This window comes from Grammomys surdaster, unplaced genomic scaffold, assembly GCF_004785775.1.
Source record: "Grammomys surdaster isolate TR1022 unplaced genomic scaffold, NIH_TR_1.0 257, whole genome shotgun sequence".
NCBI lineage: Eukaryota > Metazoa > Chordata > Mammalia > Rodentia > Muridae > Grammomys > Grammomys surdaster.
Genome location: NW_021604698.1, coordinates 5,990,941 through 6,013,025, shown reverse-complemented (window position 1 = coordinate 6,013,025; position 22,085 = coordinate 5,990,941). Strand labels below are relative to the sequence as shown.

The 22,085-nt window shown below is 36.1% G+C and overlaps 1 protein-coding gene across 4 annotated transcripts in view; it reads right to left on the bottom strand.

The window, feature by feature from the left end:
• Window positions 1-22,085, bottom strand: part of Pign (phosphatidylinositol glycan anchor biosynthesis class N) — a 118,854-nt gene that overhangs the window by 96,109 nt on the left and 660 nt on the right. For 3 of the 4 annotated variants that reach the window (XR_003712396.1, XM_028775601.1, XM_028775604.1), the window contains exons 2-10: window positions 18,742-18,815; window positions 18,399-18,447; window positions 17,241-17,477; window positions 16,238-16,359; window positions 15,486-15,584; window positions 12,361-12,467; window positions 3,241-3,365; window positions 2,071-2,201; window positions 608-724 (exon numbers count right to left, since the gene is read on the bottom strand). Coding sequence is in view for 3 of the 4 variants with exons in the window: in XM_028775601.1 (XP_028631434.1) it covers window positions 608-724; window positions 2,071-2,201; window positions 3,241-3,365; window positions 12,361-12,467; window positions 15,486-15,584; window positions 16,238-16,359; window positions 17,241-17,461 (922 nt within the window). In the remaining variant the exon portion in view is untranslated. The remainder of the gene's footprint in view (window positions 1-607; window positions 725-2,070; window positions 2,202-3,240; window positions 3,366-12,360; window positions 12,468-15,485; window positions 15,585-16,237; window positions 16,360-17,240; window positions 17,478-18,398; window positions 18,448-18,741; window positions 18,816-22,085) is intronic. The other variant, XM_028775602.1, reaches the window with a different exon arrangement.

Below are 22,085 nucleotides of genomic sequence, written 5' to 3'. Positions count from 1 at the left end.
TCTTTGCCAGCACTGACAATATAAAAACAGCATAATGAAAAATGCACCATGACTTATATGAAGTCATGCCATTCTGTCCAAACAAAAATAACTAGCTTTTCATATAAAGGATATACATTTTTAGCTACTGCAATCTCACGATTAATGGTATGGGGTTTGTTTTTTTTTTTTTGGCTTAAGTTGAAAAATTGTAATCACTTTAATAATTTATCTCTAAGAAACTGTACATTATTTATTTTATTCTTATTTACTTGTACTCAAATTTTTTAATATAATTTAATAAAAACAAGATTAAAATTTCCAATTCTTAGAGATTTAGGAAGGCCAAAATACTGCTATCAGTGGTAATATAGGGATATGTTTATCAAATGGTTCTGGGAAGAAGGGAGGTGGGAGAGAGAGAGTGAGCTAACCAACTCCTTGATTTGGAGAATTTTCATATAACGGTGACAAAAATAACACCACAAGCATTAAAATAAAAGATTTAAAACAATCTGAAGTGATTTGAAAAAGAAACTGATTGAAAAAGTCCACTTAGATTACTTTTACTTTTATTCTAAATGCTAGATACATAGGCATTTATGACAATAAAAACAAATGTTTGTACCTTTTAAAAACTCATCATCATATTGCTGAGCTGACACATTTTGAGGGAATTTGATTCCAGCTCCCCAAGTAACGAAAGGAGTTAACGTCTCTGAAGGATGACCAGCCCCGTGGGAACCTACAGCAAACACATCGAGTCATCAGACTGAGTATGCAATCACTGACAATGGCAGAATAACCTCTGAATGCTTTGGTATAAAGAATTGGTCCATGTATAGGCTGGGAAAGTCATAGGCCCAGATATGGAGACTACAGCTATTTTGCTAAACGGATATAATGTGACTTCTCGATTGTCTTCTCTATAACCATGCTGATATTCATGGATTACTGCTTTTGTCAGCTTTAGCCAAGGAAACAGAAACTGCTTCTTACAGTAAGAAGCAGTAACTGCAGTGACACACAGCTGATCAAGTGACGGAAACAGGTGGCTACTAAACATTCAACCATTAAGGGGACATCTGTATCAGTTGTAAACACACAGACACACACTCACACACCGAGGCCCAGAGATCATCACAGAAGGGGCTAAGGCAGTCAGAGGCAGAAAGATCAGAGAAAAGGTTTTTCAGGGGTATCATCTCCCAGCTGGGATCAAGTGGTATGAACAGGACAGCAAGGTGTACAGATTCAACATGGTTTGAAAACAAAATGTTCCGCACAGTTTCACATATTAAATACTTGTGCCCAGCTGGTACTGATACTTTGGAAGCTGTAGAAACATTAGGCTATTGCTAGCTAGAGTAATGCCTTGAGGGTAATAACCTGCCCTCATCCCTGTTACTCTATCTTTGCTTCCTATCTGCTACAAGGTAAAAGTCTCCTCTGCCAAATACCTAGCAACACGGTGTTCTGACCAAGCCAACCAACCACAGCGAATTCTCTCTAAAAGAGTGAGCCAAAGTAAACATTTCCTCTTAAGCTGCTCTCATGTATTTTGGTCACAGCTATGCACAGGTAACTGACACAGAATCCGTTTGTTCCAGCCTCTCTGTAAATGGGGCAGCTAAAGCAGTACTCTGTAAGATGAAATTCAGCTCACTAGAATGTCATCTTACGATTCAAGAGGTCAAGCCTCATCTTTACGTTGTACCGTTCTCTAGGCACAAACTCCACTTGCCCTGGGAGCCTCACGGGGAGGGAGCACGGAGTTATGTTGTCCCAGCCAGTCCTCAGACACACACCTTAACTACCATCACTCACTTTGCCTTCATGTGTAAATTCCAGTTACAATTTCTTTTCTAATAAAGAAGTATGAGGAAATTTAAAAATACTTGAATTTTTTTCTACTTTCTCATTTGTAAATGAGAACATGTTCGTTTTACAATTAGAAAAAAAAAACTTTTTATAGAAGGTCAGACATTTTAAACATACAATCATGTGCTGACATCTGATTTTCTGAACATAATACTTGGACGCTACATCTGCCACTACTTTCATTAAGGTAGTACTGTAAGACAGACTAACCCCAGTCTGTCATTCCATGGTCAGACGTAAAGACAAATGCAGTTTTCCCATCATCACCATAAAAATGCTTGAATAGTGACACAATTTCCTTCACTCCATCATCAACTTTTTTAATATTGTCCTTATATTCCCTGTTAAAAAAAAAACCACAAAAGAACAAGTTAAATTAATTTAGAGAAATCAAACTTATTCAACCCAGACTCATTACATTTAAAGTCAAGAAACAGAAGAGATGCTTTCAGATTTAATCTATACTACTTTATGTCAGAGCCCCTCATAAGACTAATTTTTTGTTTAATAAATGTTAAAAATGGAGATAGTTTTCATGGACATTTTAAAAGGAAAGTATTGATTAATAAATATATTTTAATGACCACTTTTTAAATTCTAAACAGGATAATAAAGACTTTCAAGTTTGTGTATCTAAAAAACTACACTGTTCTGATGACCTTAATAGGGAAGTATCATTATTTAAAGTACAGAATTTTTCCACACTGTCAAGTACTTGTGATTTATAACTACTACACTGTTAAGAACAAATTGTACCCAAGCTTCCAATATAGTTAAACAAAATCAGTTTAATATGAATATATTCCAGTAATGAAAATACTGAATCATGTTAAACTAGGGGAATATGAGATATTCATGCTAGTAATTAAGCCAGCAGACATTAGAGTTAATATAAAACCAACTCAAAATAAAGAATAAAAGTTCAAGTGATTTTTTCTTTCTTATCGTCTGCAAGGCTGAGACTACCACTGAAGAAGTAATAAACAACACTTCATGCAACTGTTTACTGGATACAGTGCTATTAAATAAACACCCAAAGGCATTGCATCTGTTATAAAATCCATTCCATAAAATGTTTGTGCTTTGAGATTTACTGGAAATACTCATAAAATGTGAGTCCTTTAGATATTTTTCTCTGCCTTGATAACTGATGAATACATGCTACGTGCAAACTGCTTCACTTATTTTAGTGTGCAGCACAGCCAAAGCACAGGTCATTAAAATTATACATCTTATAACTGAAAATATTACAGAGGATAGTAGTTATATAAAGTATTAGTTTTGTTGTCATGACTACAAAGAAAATTCCAAACTATACCAACATTTTAAACAAAATAGCTATTTCCCACAAGATCAAACAGAACACATAATTCACATTACCTTGATGATGGCCGGTGAGCATGTCCATTTGTATCTATTCCTAATAAATGTAAGAAAAAAACTACTTTTTCTTCATTTAATTTTGAGAACAAAGATTGGTTGGTTTTTGCAGCATCAAAGAAGTCCTACATGTAACAAATCAGGTGAAAAGTAATTTATTTTATTTAAATTTATAAATAACTATAACTTAAATCATCATATTTTATCTCATTTTGTTCTCAAAATATGCCAACATGAAATCTTAGTTATCAATTCAGATATTTCTGTCCAAATACTCACTCAGCTATTGTGGTACTATTAAAAAAGGAGATTAATTTCATACTTTTGTTACCACAGAACTATTATAATTTTTAAAAATTTAAGAAATATTCTGATAAGTGGCAAATGTTAAACAGTAGTGCTGAAAACAGTTCAAGAACGTTTATTATATTTAAATAAACTTGGAAATGGATCTTTTTTTATTGTCTTGTTCCACTGCAATTTTGGTCAAACTATGACATTGCACTTAGATTGTGAGAATTCTTAACTACTTCCTCTTCCATGAGTAGGACCTGTTCTTGTTGTCCTGTGCTGGAGAAATATCACTTAACAAAGTACAGTTCAGAAATTATTAAATTAATGTCACAATAACAAACTGGATTCATAAATCATTCAGACATAAGTAATTCTCATATTCATGAGCATGTATTCAAGTACATAGAGAGTGCTTTAAAATTATTTTAAATGAACCAATTATGTTAACAGGTACCATTTTTTACATAACTGTATATAGATTTATTAGAAGATGCTAGCTTTTGAGAAGAGTGCAGCTTTTCTGAAAAAATAATTATAAAAAGTATTGAAAAGTATATATGGGCTAATTAAGAAAAATTATTCAAGGATAAGACTACCCTTAACCTTCAATTTATATTCTACTTAGCTTGAGTTAAATTATATATATTTTTTCCATGACTAGCAAAAACTTTAAGCACGCATATAAGATTTGGAAGCTATAAAAACACTAACCAGCTAGAGCTCAACCTGTCTCTTGACAGGTGTCACTTTGAAAGCGGTTTTAAAGTTCTGTTACTTAAAGAAGCTCTCAGGCAATTATCCTGCCCACAACTACTCCTGCTTTCCCAGAGGCAGCCCTTGTACCAGGGATACCAGGTAAAACCCCACTCCATGCACTATGCCTGACACCTCCTCTTAGGGCACACCTGACAGTCATCAACTGCACCCTATCCCTTCTGCTCCATTCTCCAGTCAGAATTCCTCCAAACCACAGTAGTCACAATGGCCACAAAACTCCATCTGAGACACCAGCATGAATCTGAAGACATGCTAATCACCAGAACACTAGACTACTCAGCCCAAAAGACTGAGAAGAAATAGAAAGCAGAGACAAACAATCAAAAAACTACCTATCTAACAAAGATAAACTTAGAAATCAACACCTAAACCTCCAATAATAACCCCTAAACCCATATGACTAGACACCAGCTTAAGAACACGATCAACAACAGACGGGACAATAAGACACCACCAGAGCCCAGGTATCTTCCTACAGCAAGAGGTGGGTAGGAGACCATAGCTTAAGCACAAGAAAACAGCATGAAGTCCAATCTTAAGGAGATAATAGACACCTTTAAAAGGAAATGAATGAATCCCTTAAACAAATGGAGATAGAATTAATAAAGAAAACACAAACTGAGGGGATCCTAAAGATGGACAACTTAGGAAAGGGAACAGGAACTACACAGGCAAGCATCATCAACAGAACAAAAGACACAGAACATATGACTGAAGAATTCAATACAGCTGTCAAAGAAAATGATAATTTAAACAAATTCCAGACACAAAACATGCAGGAAATGTTGGTCGCTATAAAAAGAGCAAGCCTAAAAATAACAGAAACAAAAGAGGCCAAGCTCAAAGACCCACAAAATATTTTCAACAAAATTATAGAAGAAAATTCCCATAACCTAATAAATGTACAAGCTTACAGAACACAAAATAGAGTAGAACAAAAAGAAAATCTACCCACTACATAATAATCAAAACACTAAATGTACAGAAAAAAAGAAAGAATATTAAAAGCTATAAGGGAAAAAGACCAAGTAATATATAAAGGCAGACCTATCAGAATTACACCTGACTTCTCAACAGAGACTCTAAAAGCCATAAGGGCCTGGACCACAAATGTCAGCCCAGAAAATCTTTCAATCATCATACATGGAGAAACCAAGATACAATATGACAAAACCAAATTTAAACAATAGTTTTTCCACCAACCCAGCCTTACAGAGGATACTAGAAGGAAAACTCCAACCTAATAGGCCAATTGCACTTAAAAACCAAACAAAACAAAAATACAAGAAATCATTAATTTCGCACCATCAAAACCAAAAGAATAATTAACACACACACACACACTACCACCAAAAACATCAAAATAACAGGAAATAACAATCATTGGTCTTTGATATCTCTCAACATCAATGGACTTAATTCCCCAATAAAAAGTCACAGGCTAACGGAATGGATACAGAAGCAAGATCCACCATTCTTCTGCATACAAGAAACACGCCTTAGGATCAAAGATAGACCTTTCCTCAGAGTAATGGGTTGGAAAAAGTTTTCCAAGCAAAAAGACCAAGGAAGAAAGTTAGAGTAGGAATTCTAATATCTAACAAAATAGACTGTCAAGAATAATTAATCAATTGCATTTCCCTGATGACTAGGGATGCTGAACACTTCTTTAGGTGCTTCTCAACCATTCAAGCTTCCTCAGTTGAGAATTCTTTGTTCAGCTCTCTGCTCCATTTTTTAATAGGGTTCTTTGATTGTCTAGAGTCTAATTTCTTCAGTTCTTTGTATACCTTGGATTTATATTTCTTTAAATAGTGTCTTCATGACTCTCTGAGTGTGGAAGGAGCGGCTGTTGGAACTTCTGCCCTGATTTTACAAGAACTCTGAAAAATTGGCTTTAAAAACAAAAGAAGGGGTACGATACTCCCCAGAAGGAGTCCCCCTAAAATACTCTCCATCATGCCTTGTTCACTTTTAACTCTCTAAAACTGAAAGCTCATGGCAAATCTACTTCTGACTGCCTCTGGCATCACCGAGACCAATAAGAACTATGCCACAGCTATGTGGAAGGACCCTCTTACCCTTAAAGGGAATGGCCCAGACTCAGTTCTCTTATGGGGCCTATGATTGATATGCCTGTTTGATACCACAGAAAGTACAGCTAAATGGCTACCAAAAAGATTAATGAAATAAATAGATGCTCCCACGAAGCTAGGCCCAACCATAAATAAGATGAATAACACTTGACATCCAGAGAAGAGAAATCTCCCTGAGAATTCCCTTTTTTCCTTTCCAGGTAAAAATGAATCACCCATGATGTCTGCTGTTAGAAGTTCTAACCCAGATGCTGGCCTCCGACCTTATACTACTCAGACCTTCGATGGGCCATTGACAAGAACATCAAACAGCTAGAGATTTACATCACTAATCTAAAGAAACCCCTCGTTTTGCTGTCTGAAGAAACCTCCAAAAATTGCAAAGGACTTTATTGGACTTGATTTACTCTTTTACAATAAAAATGTGTACAGCTCTCGACTGTGTACAGCCCTTAAAGAAGAATGTTGCCTTTACATAGACAAGACAGGGATGGTTAAAGAGAGCATGAAAAAGATCAGAGAAGCCCTGAGAAAAGACAGAGAGAGAAAGAGAAAGATGAGTGCTGGTACAAGAATTGGTTTTCAGCTTCTCCATGGTTGTCAACCCTACTTCCTCCCATCTTGGGACCATTAATTGGGTCTTGGGACCATTAATTGGGTTATTTTTGCTTATTTCTTCTGGTCATCTCCTTCCCCACATCCTGCCTTTTTGTGTTTATAACCCGTGTGTGAATAAGTAAACATTATGATTTGAAAAAAAAGAATAATTAATCAAGAGATGGGGAAGGATATTTCATACTCATCAAAAAAAAAAAAAAATCACCAAGGTAACATCGCAATTCTGATATCTCAGCCCTAAATACAAGGCCAGGCAAATTCATAAAAGAAACATAACTAAAGCTTAAATCACACATTAAACTCCACACATTAATAGTGGAAGACTTGATAAGTCCACTCTTAACAATGGACAGGTCATCCAGACAAAAACTAAACAGAGAAATAATGAAACTAACTGATGTTAAGAATCAAACAAACCTAACAGATATCTCCAGAACATTTCACCTAAACTCAAAAGCATATACCTTCTTCTCAGTACCTCAGGGAATCCTCTCCAAACTTGACCATATAATTACTCACAAAGCAAGTCTCAAGAGATACAAGAAAATTGAATGACACCTTGTTATTTCTAATCTAAAAGGCATGGAGAAACTATCTAAATTAAAAAAACAAACAAAAAAACCCAAAAACAAAACAAAAAAATAAGTGAGAAATGAAAAAGGAGACATAACAACAGACACTGAGGAAACCCAAACAGTCATTAGGTTTTACTTCAAAAATCTGTACTCAACAAAACTGGAAAATCTAAATGAAATTGGTGATTTTCTTGATAGATACCACTTACCAAAGTTAAATCAAAATGAGGTAAAGAATTTAAGTGACCTATAAACACTAAGAAAATAGAAGCAGTCACTAAAATCTCCCAACAATAAAAACCCCAGGGCCAGATGGTTTTAATGAAGAATTCTACCAGACTTTCAAAGAAGAGCTCCTCAAATTATTACATAAAATAGAAACAGAAGGAACACTTCCGAATTCATTCTATGAGGCCACAATCACCCTGACATCTAAACCACACAAAGAATAAATCAAGAATTGAAGACCCAGAAATGAACCCACACACCTACGGTCACTTGATCTTTGACAAAGGAGCTAAAACTCTCCAGTGGAAAAAGGACAGTATTTTCAACAAATGGTGCTGGTTCAACTGGAGGTCAGCATGTAGAAGAATGTAAATCGATCCATTCTTATCTCCTGGTACAAAGCTCAAGTCCAAGTGGATAAAGGACCTCCACATAAAACCAGATACACTGAAACTAATAGAGGAAAAGGTGGGAAGACCCTCAAATACCTGGACACAGGAGAAAAGTTCCTGAACAGAACACCAATGGCTTATGCTCTAAGATCAAAAATTGACAAATGGGACCTCATAAAATTGCAAAGTTTCTGTAAGGCAAAGGACAGTATCAATAGGACAAAAAACGACAACCAACAGATTGGGAAAAGATCTTTACCAATCCTAAATCCAGTAGAGGGCTAATATTCAATATATACAAAGAACTCAAGAAATTAAACTCTAAACAATCAAATATTTAAAAATGGGGTACAGAGCTAAACAAAGAATTCTCAACTGAGGAAACTCAAATGGCCGAGAAGCACCTAAAGAAATGTTCAACATCCTGAGTCATCAGGGAAATGCAACCCTGAGATTCCATCTCACATCAGTCAGAATGGCTAAGATCAAAAACTCATGTGACAGCAGATGCTGGAAAATATGTGGAGAAAGAGGAACACTCCTCCACTGTTGGTGAGATTGCAAGCTTGTACAACCACTCTGGAAATCAGTCCTCAGAAAACTGGACATAGCATTACCTGAGGACTCAGCTATACCACTCCTGGGCATATACCCAGAAGATGCTCCAACATATAACAAGGACATATGTTCCACAATGTTCATAACAGCCTTATTTATAATAGCCAAAAGCTAGAAAGAACCCAGATGTCCTTCAACAGAGGAATGGATACAGAAAATGTGATACACTTACACAATGGAATATTACTCAGCTATTAAAAACAATGAATTTATGAAATTCTTAGGCAAATGGATAGAACTAGAAAATATCACCCTAAGTGAGGTAACCCAGTCACAAAAGAACACACATGGTATGCATTCACTGATAATTGGCTATTAGTCCAAAAGCTTGCAATACCCAATATACAACTCACAGACCACATGAAGCTCATGAAGAAGGAAGACCAAAGTGTGGGTGCTTTTTTCTTAGAAGGAGTAACAAAATATTCATGGGAGTAAATATGGAGACAGAACATGGGACAGAAACTGAAGGAGGGGTCATCTGGAGACAGTTCCACCTGGGTATCCATCCCATATGCAGTCACCAAAGGTAGACGCTGATGTGGATGTCAGGAAGTACATGCTGACAGGACCTGATATAGCTGTTTCCTTAGAGGTCTGCCAGAGCCTGAAATATACAGAGGTGGATGCTCACAGCTAATCACTGAACTGATCGTGGGGTTCCCAATGGAGGAGTGAGAGAGAAGACTGAAGGAGTTGAAAGGGTTTGTGGCCCCATGGGAAGAGCAACAATACCAACCAACCAGAGCTCCCAGTGTCTAAAACACCAGCCTGGGGGCACATAGGGAGGGCTCTATGGCTCCAGCTGTATACATCGGGGAGGATGGCATTGTTGGGCATATGTGGGAGAGGAGATACTTGGTCCAATGAAGGCTGGATGTCCCAGTGTGGGAGAATTCGAGGGTGGGGAGGTGGGAGTGGGCGAGAGGGTGAGGGCACATCCTCATAGAAGTAGGAGAAGGGGGGATGTGATTGGGGTTCCTGGGGGCAAGGGAATGGGGAAAGGGGATCACATCTGAAATGTAAATAAAATATCCAATAAAAAAAAGAAAACGAATTTCAGAGAGTCTCCATTATGAATATTGATGCAAAATACTCAATAAATACTTGTCAACTGAATCAAAAACACACCAAAAACATTATCCACCATGATCAAGCAAGCTTTGTCCCAGAGATTCAGGGATGGTTCAACGTAACAAAATCCAGCAATGTAGTCCATCATATAAACTGAAAAAAAAAAAAAATCACATGATCATCTCATTAGATACTAAAAAAAAACCTGATTAAATTCAACACCCCTTCATGATAAAAATCTTAGAGACATCAGGGATACAAAGCTCATATCTAAACACAATAAAGGCATTATACAGCAAGCCAATAGCCAATAGTCAACATCAAATTAAACGGAGAGAAACTTAAAGCAATTCCAATAAAATCAGGGACAAGACAAGGCTGTCTCCATATCTACTCAATAAAGTACTTGAAGGTCTAGCTACAGCAGCAAGTCAGCTAAAGGAGATCAGGCAGATACAAATTGGAATGGGAGAACTCAAAGTACAGCAACTTGCAGATGATATGATAGTACGCATAAGTGATCCCAAAAATTCTACCAGAAAACAGCCGAAAAACACCGTCAGCAAAGTGGCTGACACAAAATTACCTCAAGGAAATCATTAGCTCTCCTTGATAGAAATGCTAAACAGGCTCAGTAAGAAAATAACACCCTTCACAATAGACACTAATGATATAAAATATAGTGGTGTAACTCTAACCAAGCAAGTGAATGACTGTATGACAAGAACTTCAAATCTTTGAAGAAAGAATTTGAAGATGCCAGAAGATGGAAAGATCTCCCATGTCTTTGGATCAGTAGGATTAGCACAGTAAAAATGGCCATCCTACCAAAAGCAAGCTACAGATTCAACACAATCCCCATCAAAATTCCAACACTATAATTTACAGACTTTGAAAGAACAATACTCAATTTCATATGGAAAAACAAAAGACCCAGGATACCTAAAAAATCCTAAACAATAAAAGAACATCTGGAGGTGTTGCCATCCCTAATTTCAAGCTGTACTACAGAGCAATAGTGATAAAAACTGCATGGTATTGATACAGAAACAGACAGGCTGATCAATGGAATTGAATCAAAGACCCTTCAATAAATGGTGCTTCTCTACTGGGCATTTGCATGTATAAAAATGCAAACAGATGCATCACTCTGTACAACAATACAGGATACATTAAATATGATAGAAGAGAAAGTGAGAAATTGTCTTCAATGCATTCACACAGGAGACAACTTCCTGAACACAACACCAATAGCTCAAGCACTACGACTAATAACTAATAAATGAGACCTCATGAAGACAGTGAGGTAATCCAGATCCAGAAAGGCAAACATGGATTAAGTGGATATTGGGATACAGTAAACGTTAAGCATGCTACAATCCATAGACCCAGAGAAGCTAAGTAACAAGAAAGGTTCAAGCTTCAAGTGGGGGATGCTTGGATCTTACTGAGAAAGAAAAATAGAATAGTCACAATGGGTAGATGGGTAAGGGAAGGGAGGGACACAACGGGAAGGGGAGAGACTGGGAGGACAGGAGGGTGGGATACCTCGATCAGGATGTAAAGTAAATAAATTAATTACGAAGAGTCACCACTCTGTGGGGAAAAGCAGCTCAAAGGCCTTTAATAATGGTTAGCTGGCTAATCTGTTTGGGCTTACCTGATTCTTCTTCCCTTTTTATAGGAAACTTTTTGAAATGTTTATGTGTATGGGCCTGACTGTCTGTAGTCTGTAAGTGCATGCAGTGCCTGAGGAGGCCAGACCAGGGTGTCAGGTTCTCGGGCCTGAAGCTCCAGGTGGCTGTAGGCTGCCCAGGGCTTGTTCTAGGGTGGAGCCTAGGTGCTGCCGTAGGTGCTCTTAGCTGCTGAGCCGTCTTTCCAAACCCTAATTTTTCCTTAAAATCTAATTTCTTTGTTATTATGAAAGTATTATTCTGAAATAACGTTTTTAAGATGTTCCACCTTTCCCATGGCCCGCTACTAGTAGACAAAAGCTCCAAAGGTCAACAACAGATCGAGAATCACCTACAGTGACTCACCAAACTAGAAACGGTTAGCAGGCTCTTGTGGCTCCTAACCTAGGGTTCATTTTACCTTAAGAAACACAGACTTTTAGAGGGTTATTTCGAAAAGGAATTTAAAAAACTTTTTATTAGTCACTCTAGTACATGTAATTTCTTTTAAAAATAGCAGGGTACAACAATGAATGCTCAAATTCATATAGGCAGCAAACTAAACCAGAGAGAAGTTCACTCAGAAATAAATTTCCAGGACTTTAAATAAGCATATATTGAGTCATAAGGCACTGCATAGCAAATACCTCCCCAGATGTAGTGGTATTCCTATGTAAAACAGGACTTGGACACTGAAGCAAGAAGGCTGAGAACGATGGATAGGCTGGGATACATAGCAAGATTCTGTTTCAAAACAAAGCAAAACAACATGCACCTTAACTTTATCAAAAACCCAGGTATCCAGTTTTGTGGCATCGTGGGCACCAAAATCTTCTCTTTGAGCATCGTAACTATATGTATAAACATGGTCACCACTAGCACCTGAAAAGGAAATTTAATGAAAAGACAAATTTTAGGAAACAATAACAAAATTTTAAGCTATCATAAAACATGAGATAATCATTTAACTTATTTTTGTTATTGTTGAGATCATCTTACTATATTGCTCCTGCTGGTCTTGAACTCATATCCTCAAATGACCTTTCCTCTTAATCTTCCCAAGAGCTAAGATTACAGGCATGCTCCCATCATACTTGGCTCTACAGCAAGAATTTTATAACTAGCTAGAATTAATACATGTTTATGATAGAGAGTGGAAAGATAGAAGAAATAATTAAATTTTATTTTATGTGTCATAAGTCATGTTAGATACATCAACGTATTCTTTTTGTTCTCAAAATAACATTAACTTACCAAAGTCAAAATTCTAATATGCAATAAAATAAAAATAAGTTCTGAAGTTTGTTTCCATTTAAACACATACTGCTAAAGAGGTTACAATGTAACACAGATGGAGATGGCTAGCATAATCCTTCCTAGAACATACTCTGAAACATGTCACTTGTCTTAAAATTATATGTATTTGTCTCCACTTAAGGAAATAAATAGCCTGAAACTGTAATGTGTGCTGTAATCCAAGCACTAGGGAAGTGGAGATAAGAAAAATCTCAAGATTGAAGCCAGCCAGACCCTGTCTCAAAAGCAAGGATTGGGAGAAGAAAGGCAAATGCTGCTTATTACCAAATAAAGAGGTCAATCTTATAAATTTATAAAACATGTATCAAGAATCTATAATCAATTTCTGGGAAGATACACTTTTATATAGGTCATGGGGATGATCTGTCATGAAGTAACGACAGTCTACAACACCAACTCGGTTCTAGTGACCCTGTGACTCTGCTCAGGCCTTCTACTCCCCATATCCCAGATGTGGACATATAAAGGAGTCGGTTATTTATATACCATACATATTGGGACACTCCTACTGGTTTGTGTCTGGTTCAAGCATCAGTCCTGTGTTATCAACTGTGACCAGAAGTAGGAAGATTATCTTGGTAAGCCACAGTAACTTAATCATCCCTTACAGCTTCCTAAAGAATGAAATATATAAATAGCAAATGGGGTTTGTCCAGTGAAATGCCTGTCTATGAACAGCAGAAGTACAATTCCGAACACATATTTTGCTTTCTAAATACGAAATTTTCTTCAGTAGTTCCACTTATATCTGTGTGTACTGGCTGGTTTTGTGTGTCAACTTGACACAAGCTAGAGTCATCAGAGAGGAAGGAGTGTCAATTAAGGAAATGCTTCCATGAGATCCAGCTGTAAGGCATTCTCTCAACTAGTGATCAATTTAGGGAGGGACCAGTCCATTGAGGATAGTACCATCCCTGGACTGGTAGTCATGGGTTCTGTAAGAAAGCAGGCTGAGCAAGCCATAAGCAAGGCAGTAAGCAGTACTCCTCCGTGACCTCTGCATAAGCTCCTGCCTCTGGGTTCCAGCCCTGATTAAGTTCCTGTCCTAACTTACTTCCTTCAATAACGGATTATAATCTAGAAGTGTAAACTAAATCAACCCTTTCCTCCCCAACGTGCTTTCTGGTCATGGTGTTTTGTTGCAGCAATAGGAACTCTAAGACACCATGCAATGTATAATATTATAAAATCCTTCCATTAAATGAAGTGACTTTGTTCCCAGTAAAAATCATTCATAGACAAGAATTACACCTGGCTGACTTTTTAAAATAAATGAATTTTCATTTTTTTAAAGATTTATCCATTTATTTTAAATATATAAGTACACTGTCGCTGTCTTCAGACACACAAGAAGAGGGCATCAGATCCCATTACAGATGGTTGTGAGCCACCATGTGGTTGCTGGGAATTGAACTCAGGACCTCTGGAAGAGCAGTCAGTGCTCTTAACCGCTGAGCCATCTCTCCAGCCCCATAAATGAATTTTCTAATCAAGAGATGCTGTTACTTGTGGATTTGTGCATATAAACAAGTTCAACAAATCAACAAATTGAAATGCCAATGCAGTGAACTGTATGTGACATTTCAATACATTAAATACCACGTTAGTATAATATACATTAAATGACAAAGTTTTGGCACAGTAAATAGGTTACTCATTATAATGTCTGAATATTTAAAATATTATGTGACTATTGACTGACTTTTTTAACAAATTATTTAAATATGAAGAACCAGACACCAACACTGTCTCCATAGAGAATAAGCACTTTGATAAATATTCAAATGAATCATTTAATTCTAAAAATAAACATATAAGGTGCAGTAACTATTACAACACATTTTATACAAAGGAAAACTAGAGCTTAAGTTTATAAGGCTGTTATATGATAGAACTATATATTATTTCATTGAATTAAAAAGTACTAATAGTGTTACATAGCAATCTTTGTTGTTAAAATACAACAAAGGAGAAGTCCTGTCTGTTAAACTGATAACCAAGTCCACTGGAGAAAACATTTGTTTTCACAGCTCATGAAAAAACCTCTAGAAATGAATAAATACATAAAAGTAGAATATAAGCCAGCAATACGGCTAAGCAGGTAGAGGCATTTGCTATTAAGACTGGCAATCTGAGTTATATGCCTGGGATCCATATGATAAAAGGAAAGAACAGACTCCTGTGGGTTGTCTCTAGATGAGAACCATGTACAGCATGAGCACACAAAGTATATGGCTCTACGTGTCCTGGAACTCACTATATAGGTCAGGCTGGGCTCAGAGAGATCTACTTGCCTCTGCATCCAGAGTGTTGGGATTAAAGGTGTGCAGCACACTACACCTGGATAAATACATTTCTGTAGATAAAGAATTAAAAACCAAGGGGTAGAGTGTAGTTGAGTAATAGACCAGCCTAATACATGAGAGGCCCTGAATTTCATCCTCAATACTGCAAGAATAAAAGCATTTTTTTTTTTTTTGGTTTTTTTCGAGACAGGGTTTCTCTGTGTAGCCCTGGCTGTCCTGGAAAAAAGCATTTATTTATGACTCATTTGCTACCTAAAATATAATCAATGTATCTCACCTTTGGCAAACATAGGCAAGATATCTGGACTCCCCCAGCTCCATGTGTACTTGCTTTCATTAAAAAGAGAGTCAAATTCTACCGGATTTTCTTTCCATCCTTTGGGTAATAGAGAAAAGAAGCAAGGAATAATATAAGTGCACAGTAAAATAAGGCCTGAAAGAGGCATTCTTCAGATAGTAATTGAGGACAACACAGAAAACTCATAGATTGTCTTAAGCATATTATATGCCTATCTTAATATAAATGGTAGATAATTCACTTCTTGTTAAAATAATCACTTTTAAATTCTTGATTGTAATGTCTAACAAAACCACATATCATACATACATGCTTTTTCAGTAGTTGAGGATGACGACAGACTAATTACAGAATCAATACCAGGATGTGTTCATGTGAGTAAGGCATACTCAAAGACTTGTCAAAAGTATCTCAAACCTCTGGAGACATGGCTCAGAAGTTAAAAGAACTTGCTGCTCTTGCTAAACCAGATGTCCTGGGTGTGGTTTCCAGCACCAACACTGGGGGGCTCACAACCACTTGTATCTCTAGTTCCAAGTAGACTACTGTCTTCCGGCCTCCAACACTTGCATTCACATTGTGCACAAACATACAAGCACACACACACACATTCACACACAAATAAATATTTAAAAAGCACACTGAGTTTTTAACTGATGTCATGATTCAGTGGTAGGAAAGAGTGTTCATATATCAAGCATTTTATTTATGAAACTGTTTCAGAACACAACCTTTGGCAACCGCACTGACATCCTCGTAAAAGCCAGCTATCAAGGCTACGTGGCCAGGCCGAGATTCTGTTGGCACACGTGTGTGAGATACTCCCCAGCTGCCTTCATGCATTATAACATTCCTAAAAGACAATTGGGATGAACAATTAATATATGCTAGTATTCAAATTCTCATGAGGCTTTAAGATTTTTATACAAGGAATCAAACCAAAAAGTTAAATTGTAAGATGGAAAGGAATCTCAAAACCTACTTGAGCCCAGTCCTATACTGTCCACCAATTCAATGGAGTAGCATGAAGAAGCACCCAAGGCAATATGAAAAAAAAAAAAAAAATCACTACCCTACTACAGAGAATCAAGAGACCAACTACACCCTAGTGTTTCAAGCCACAAGCTGAGATGTTTGGTTACACAGAAAAAGCTGATATACAGAATATTGTATTGTTAAGTTTTATTTGATATGAAGATGGTATATGGCTATATAAAAACAAAAGTCCTTTTCTTAACAAATGTAATATAATGTTTGGTGAAGAAATGCCACATTGTCATATTTTCAAATTGTTCAGGGAAAAAAAAAACTAAAAATTCTACAATATGCATATCCACAGTTATCTGTGTGAAAAAAATTCACATAATTTTAAAGGAAAAAAAAAAGAAAAAAAAAATCTAGGCGTGGAGGTACATGGCCTTAATCCCAGGACTTGGGAGGCAGAAGCAAGAAGATCTCTGAGTTTGAGGCCAGCCTGATCTACATAGCAAGTCCCAGGTCAGTCAGGGCTACATAGTGAGACCTTGTCTCCAAACAACAAAAACAACAACAAACAACAAGAAAACCCAAAAACAAAACAAGCAAAACACAAGTTTAAAAAAAAAAGTTTTAAAGACGGTCAATTCCAAGCTGATGTTCATCAATTCATAATATTGCACTGATATTTTAAACATAGTGTTTTAAATTCAAGCTAACCTTGCCAAGACAAACCCCTGAGCCTGTAAGCATCCTTACCTAATGAAAGGTGCTCTGGAGTTTCCATCTTCATCTAACTCATAAAGAGCATCTGCTCTCAGGCCGTCAGCAACAAATAACACTAATCTCTTTGCTGGAGGAGGCAAAGGTGTAAACTGAGGAGTCATTCCATGGACCAAAGGAGATGTAAAATAAATGTCAAAGATGGAGGCGAAGAACACAAAATGGACAAGCAATCCCAAAGCAAAGAACAGCAGCATATCCACAACGGGCTCCCTGCAAGAGAAGCAGAACAGACACACCTGATGAGGATCTTTCTTCCACATATCTGATGGCTTAAGCAACATTGGTAAGGCAGGATACTACACAACTTAACAACTTGCCTTTTGTTTACAATGGTAACAATAAACATTGTTTAACACCTTAAGATAATACTGAAATAAAATATATGTTATAGTACACCACGCAAAAAGAAAGAGTTCAATTAGGATTGATAAACGGTAACAAATTCAGTTATCTACTAAACAATTAAAAATTAGCAAAGGAACACAGAACAAAAGGTACTAAAAATTAGTTAGGCTCAGTCACAGGAAATCCTAAATAACAAAGGAAATATAATTCAGGATATTCTTGGTTGTGGAAACAACACTGTTCCTCTTTTAGAATTTAAATGTATTAAATTACTTACAACTTTAAATTTCTTGAGTTAATTTTTTTTTTACTGTGGTAATCAGATTAGGGGGACTGTCTGATTCTCTTAAGTAGTAATATGCATTTTATCCATTTTGCTGAGTTACATACAAGAAGTAAAACTATCTATACTTCAGGAAATCTGCACTCTGTAACACTTTATTTCTCTGAAACAATGAGAAGGCTTATTTATTCACTGAATACAAATTGTGTGTCTCTAGAAAAGAACACTAAGAAAGGCTATCAGAGGCCTGATGAGCTTACAAATACTAAAGAAAGGAAACCAAGCAAATTGAAATGTTTAAATAATACTGTGCAATAGCGTGACATTATACCTCAAAGATCAAAGTGACAATAAACTGTTTTTCAAGCCAGTCTTTTGTTTTTATTGGTGAATGTGTCTACAGATTAAAAAAGAAAACACTAGAATTTCTTCCTTGAAGCAGTATTAGGTACAAATAATGACTCTGATCTGGAAAATATGAAAGATGAGAATTACGAACATACCTTATTCTCCCTGGCTGAAGAATTAAATATCATAAGGATGGAGAATGCCCTGTAAAAAGGAAAGAGGCACTAAAAATGTGCTTATCAAATACAGACAAATTAGAAAAAGAAAATCAACCAAAAGATCAAACTATAAGACACCTTTTTTTTTTTTATTCTAAGAGAACCTGCGGTGAACAGAGTATCAAAGATTCCTTAGTAAACACATGCAATTTCAAAATCTAATCTCTCAGTTGGCTTCTTTCCTAGTTTATATACTCATTAAAGTACACAGTGGGTACCATCATGGTATTCTAAATATTAATAATAGAGATACAGAAAAAAATAGCCAGGATTCTACTACCTTCAAAGTCAGCAGTTTTCAACTTGTGGGTCATGACTCCTTTGGGGGGTCAGACGACCTTTTCACAGGGGTCACTGAAAATCATTGGAAAACAGGTATTTACATTACGATTCATAACAGTAGCAAAATTAGTTATGGAGTAGGAACAAAAACAATTTTATGGTTGGGGGGTCAGCACAAAATGAGGAGTTATATTAAAAGGTCATAGCATTAGAAAGGTTGGGAGCCACTGTTCTAAGCAAATATTTGTCAATAGTTACCTTAAAAAAATGTATCTTATCTTCATTTTTACGGAGGTACACACGTTTGTTTATTTTTAAAAAATAGACATTACCATTTAAAAACATTTTGTTACATTTTGTGTTTGTGCGTGCATCTGTGCATGCTTGTGTGTGTGTATATGCACCTATGTGTGCTTCTGTATGTATGTGTGTGTTTGTATGTGCACACGTGTATATGCATATGTATGCCATGGCACAAATGTGGAGGTCAGAAGGCAGCGCTGGAACCAAACACTGCTCTTCAGGTTTACTGGCAATGCCTTTACCTACTGAGTCATCTTCAGGGCCCCTGCATTCACTTGAACACACATTACCATTCTCTTAAAAACAAACTCCCCCATGTATCATATACCATTACCACATTTTGTCCTAAAATGCATCTTTGCTAACAAATCCTAAACTGGAAAACACTGAAGTAGTTTTTGTCTTCAATTTTTGACTACTAATAGCATCTATGTGGTTAAATAAAAAAATGTACCTGGGGCTTTGGATTTAGCTCAGTCGTAGATTTATGAGTTCAGTACATAACTGACTTTGATGAAATAATGTCTGCCTTTGTCACTTCACTATAATTCAAGGACAGCAGGGAAGGTCATCATTAGCAGTCATCACATTTCTATGCAAAAATCAAATGTTTGCTCAAGAAATCTAGGATTACATTTCAATCGCAATATGTAAGAAAGTCACTAGAGGTCGCCTTGCTTCTCTCTTTGGGTTTCCTAGATAAGGTGTGTTAAGCTTCAAAGATACTTTCAAAATAAACTCCAAAAAGCCCATGTTTTATGCTTAAGTGATTTATTATATATGAAGTTATAGTAATTTTAACATGTGAATATTCATATACCCAGTCACATTTGTCTCAAGCAATATTACTATATAACATTTTTTTCCTTAAATGGAATCACTTCTTATTCACAATTAAAAAAGAAAACTTCACTGACATACTTGAGTTTTTTGGAAACTTCCAAAATAAATGCATAATCATTAAAACTTAAAACATAGCTATTCATTTGCTTATAAAAATATAGTTTATATCTGTGAGATATACATCACCATAAACTAAAAACTAACAAAGCATTAAACAATATCAAACACTAAATCAACCAAATTTTGCATTTATAATGTTATTTGTGGTTATTTAAGACTATGGAATTCTCAAATAATTTTAACATATAAATGATTTAAGCATTTAGGAAAAGAAAAGCTATCTTTTCTATTTTTATTGTTAAGAGATAAACTTCAAGACTATCCTTAGTCAGATAAGATGACAGTCTAAAAGGCTTTGACCTAGGTCAGTCTTCCAAAGAAGAAAGAAAATTTCCAACAACTATTAATAAATTATAAGTAGAGGGCAGAATTTCTTACTATCCCAGTGTGTGCATTAAAACTACTCATGCATGACACTGAGAGGCAAAGTACACTATGGGAAGATTTGTTGAGAACTTGCAGTTAGATAAACAAGCCCTCGGTTACAGGATGGGAACTAGAAGTAGTAACTACAGAGGGCAGGTCGGCCACTAAACTCTATGTTCAACTGAAGACTCAAAGGCAAACATTTTAAACCTATTTTCAATTTGTGCTTTCTAATTCAGACCCTAAATTCAAGCTGCTGCCTCTTTTTGTCCTACTGACATTACTTTCCCATGCCCTGCTAGCCACTGATATCTGTGTTTAAAAACCTGCCAAATGTCCTCAGTATCCAATACTTCACTGATTAATAACCGACCATACAACATTTGCTGCCAACCAGCTACCAGGCGCTGGGACAAGAACATTTGTAATTCTATGTGTTTTTATTATGCCTCTGGGCTGATAAATGGAAGAGAGGCTGGGAGAATTTAGGCTCAAACATTTCCAATGTCTCACAGTAAGTGATGTGTATGTGATGTGCCCTTCTACTATTTTAAGTGCAGTTTTCCTCAGGCACCCTAAATGTAGATTTCTAAACATCCCCATTACAAAGAAGAAAAAAAATTACACATTTCTGCTCATGTTTTCCCTGTGCCATTCACTAATCCTCCGTTCCAAAATTTGGTTCCATTTTTAATCTCTTTGGCAGTATCAAACTAAGAACTGATAACTCCCTTTGCTAAGAAATGTGAAATACAATAAAATATTGGCCATTCTATACTATTTCCATGTTACTGAGGATTTTTTTCCCAGATTCATCAATAAATGGAACAGAACAGCATTTAGCCCAAAGAATTGAAAACTAAAAATCTTATTTTTTTAAAAAAGAATCCTTACTACTAACACTATTTTTAAATTACTTTCCACTGTCGAAAGGGTCCTTGTTCTCTTTTACTGTGTGGGTTAACTTCTTTCCATCTCCTGGTCTCCTATGCTCATTTAAACCACCCACCCCCACCTCCAGTATTCCCCTCCCACCTTCATGTCACAGATTCTAAAAGCTTCTTAAAAAGCCCAAACAATAACAACAATAACGACCAAAGAAAACATCTCAGAGCCCCATAGAAACGAAATTGAAGTTTATTGTGAGACTGACTAAACTGAAATTAAAACCGACACTTACCTACTGGCATACTTTACACGTAAACCAGTAACCAGACCTAAGGTCATGTAACATTGCTCTATTTTTATTTTTCCACAAAGCTAAAGGAGATACTTCATTGCTTAAATGTAATATACATATATACAAACATACATACATATATACGTACACATATATACAAACAATATACGATTTTATATATATATATATGTATACACACACACACACACATATATATATATAAAACAGAGCAGATGGTTAGCACTGCTGGATATTTACTTTGTTGTCTGTTAGGAGCTGGTTAGCAAGAACTCAAAAGAATTCTAAAACCAGAAAAATGTGGCAATCTGTGTGTAACATAGATGATATCAGGGCTAGCAGTCTAATAACGACAGGAAAACTTCCTCTTATCACCTCAAACTACAATCAAGGAATTAACATAAAGGATAAATGATCTTCCAAACCTACGAGAATAGTTAATGTGCTAAATGTTTCATAAAAGCAATCAAATCTCTCTACAGAGTACAATTTCTAAAACCGCTAAAATTGGA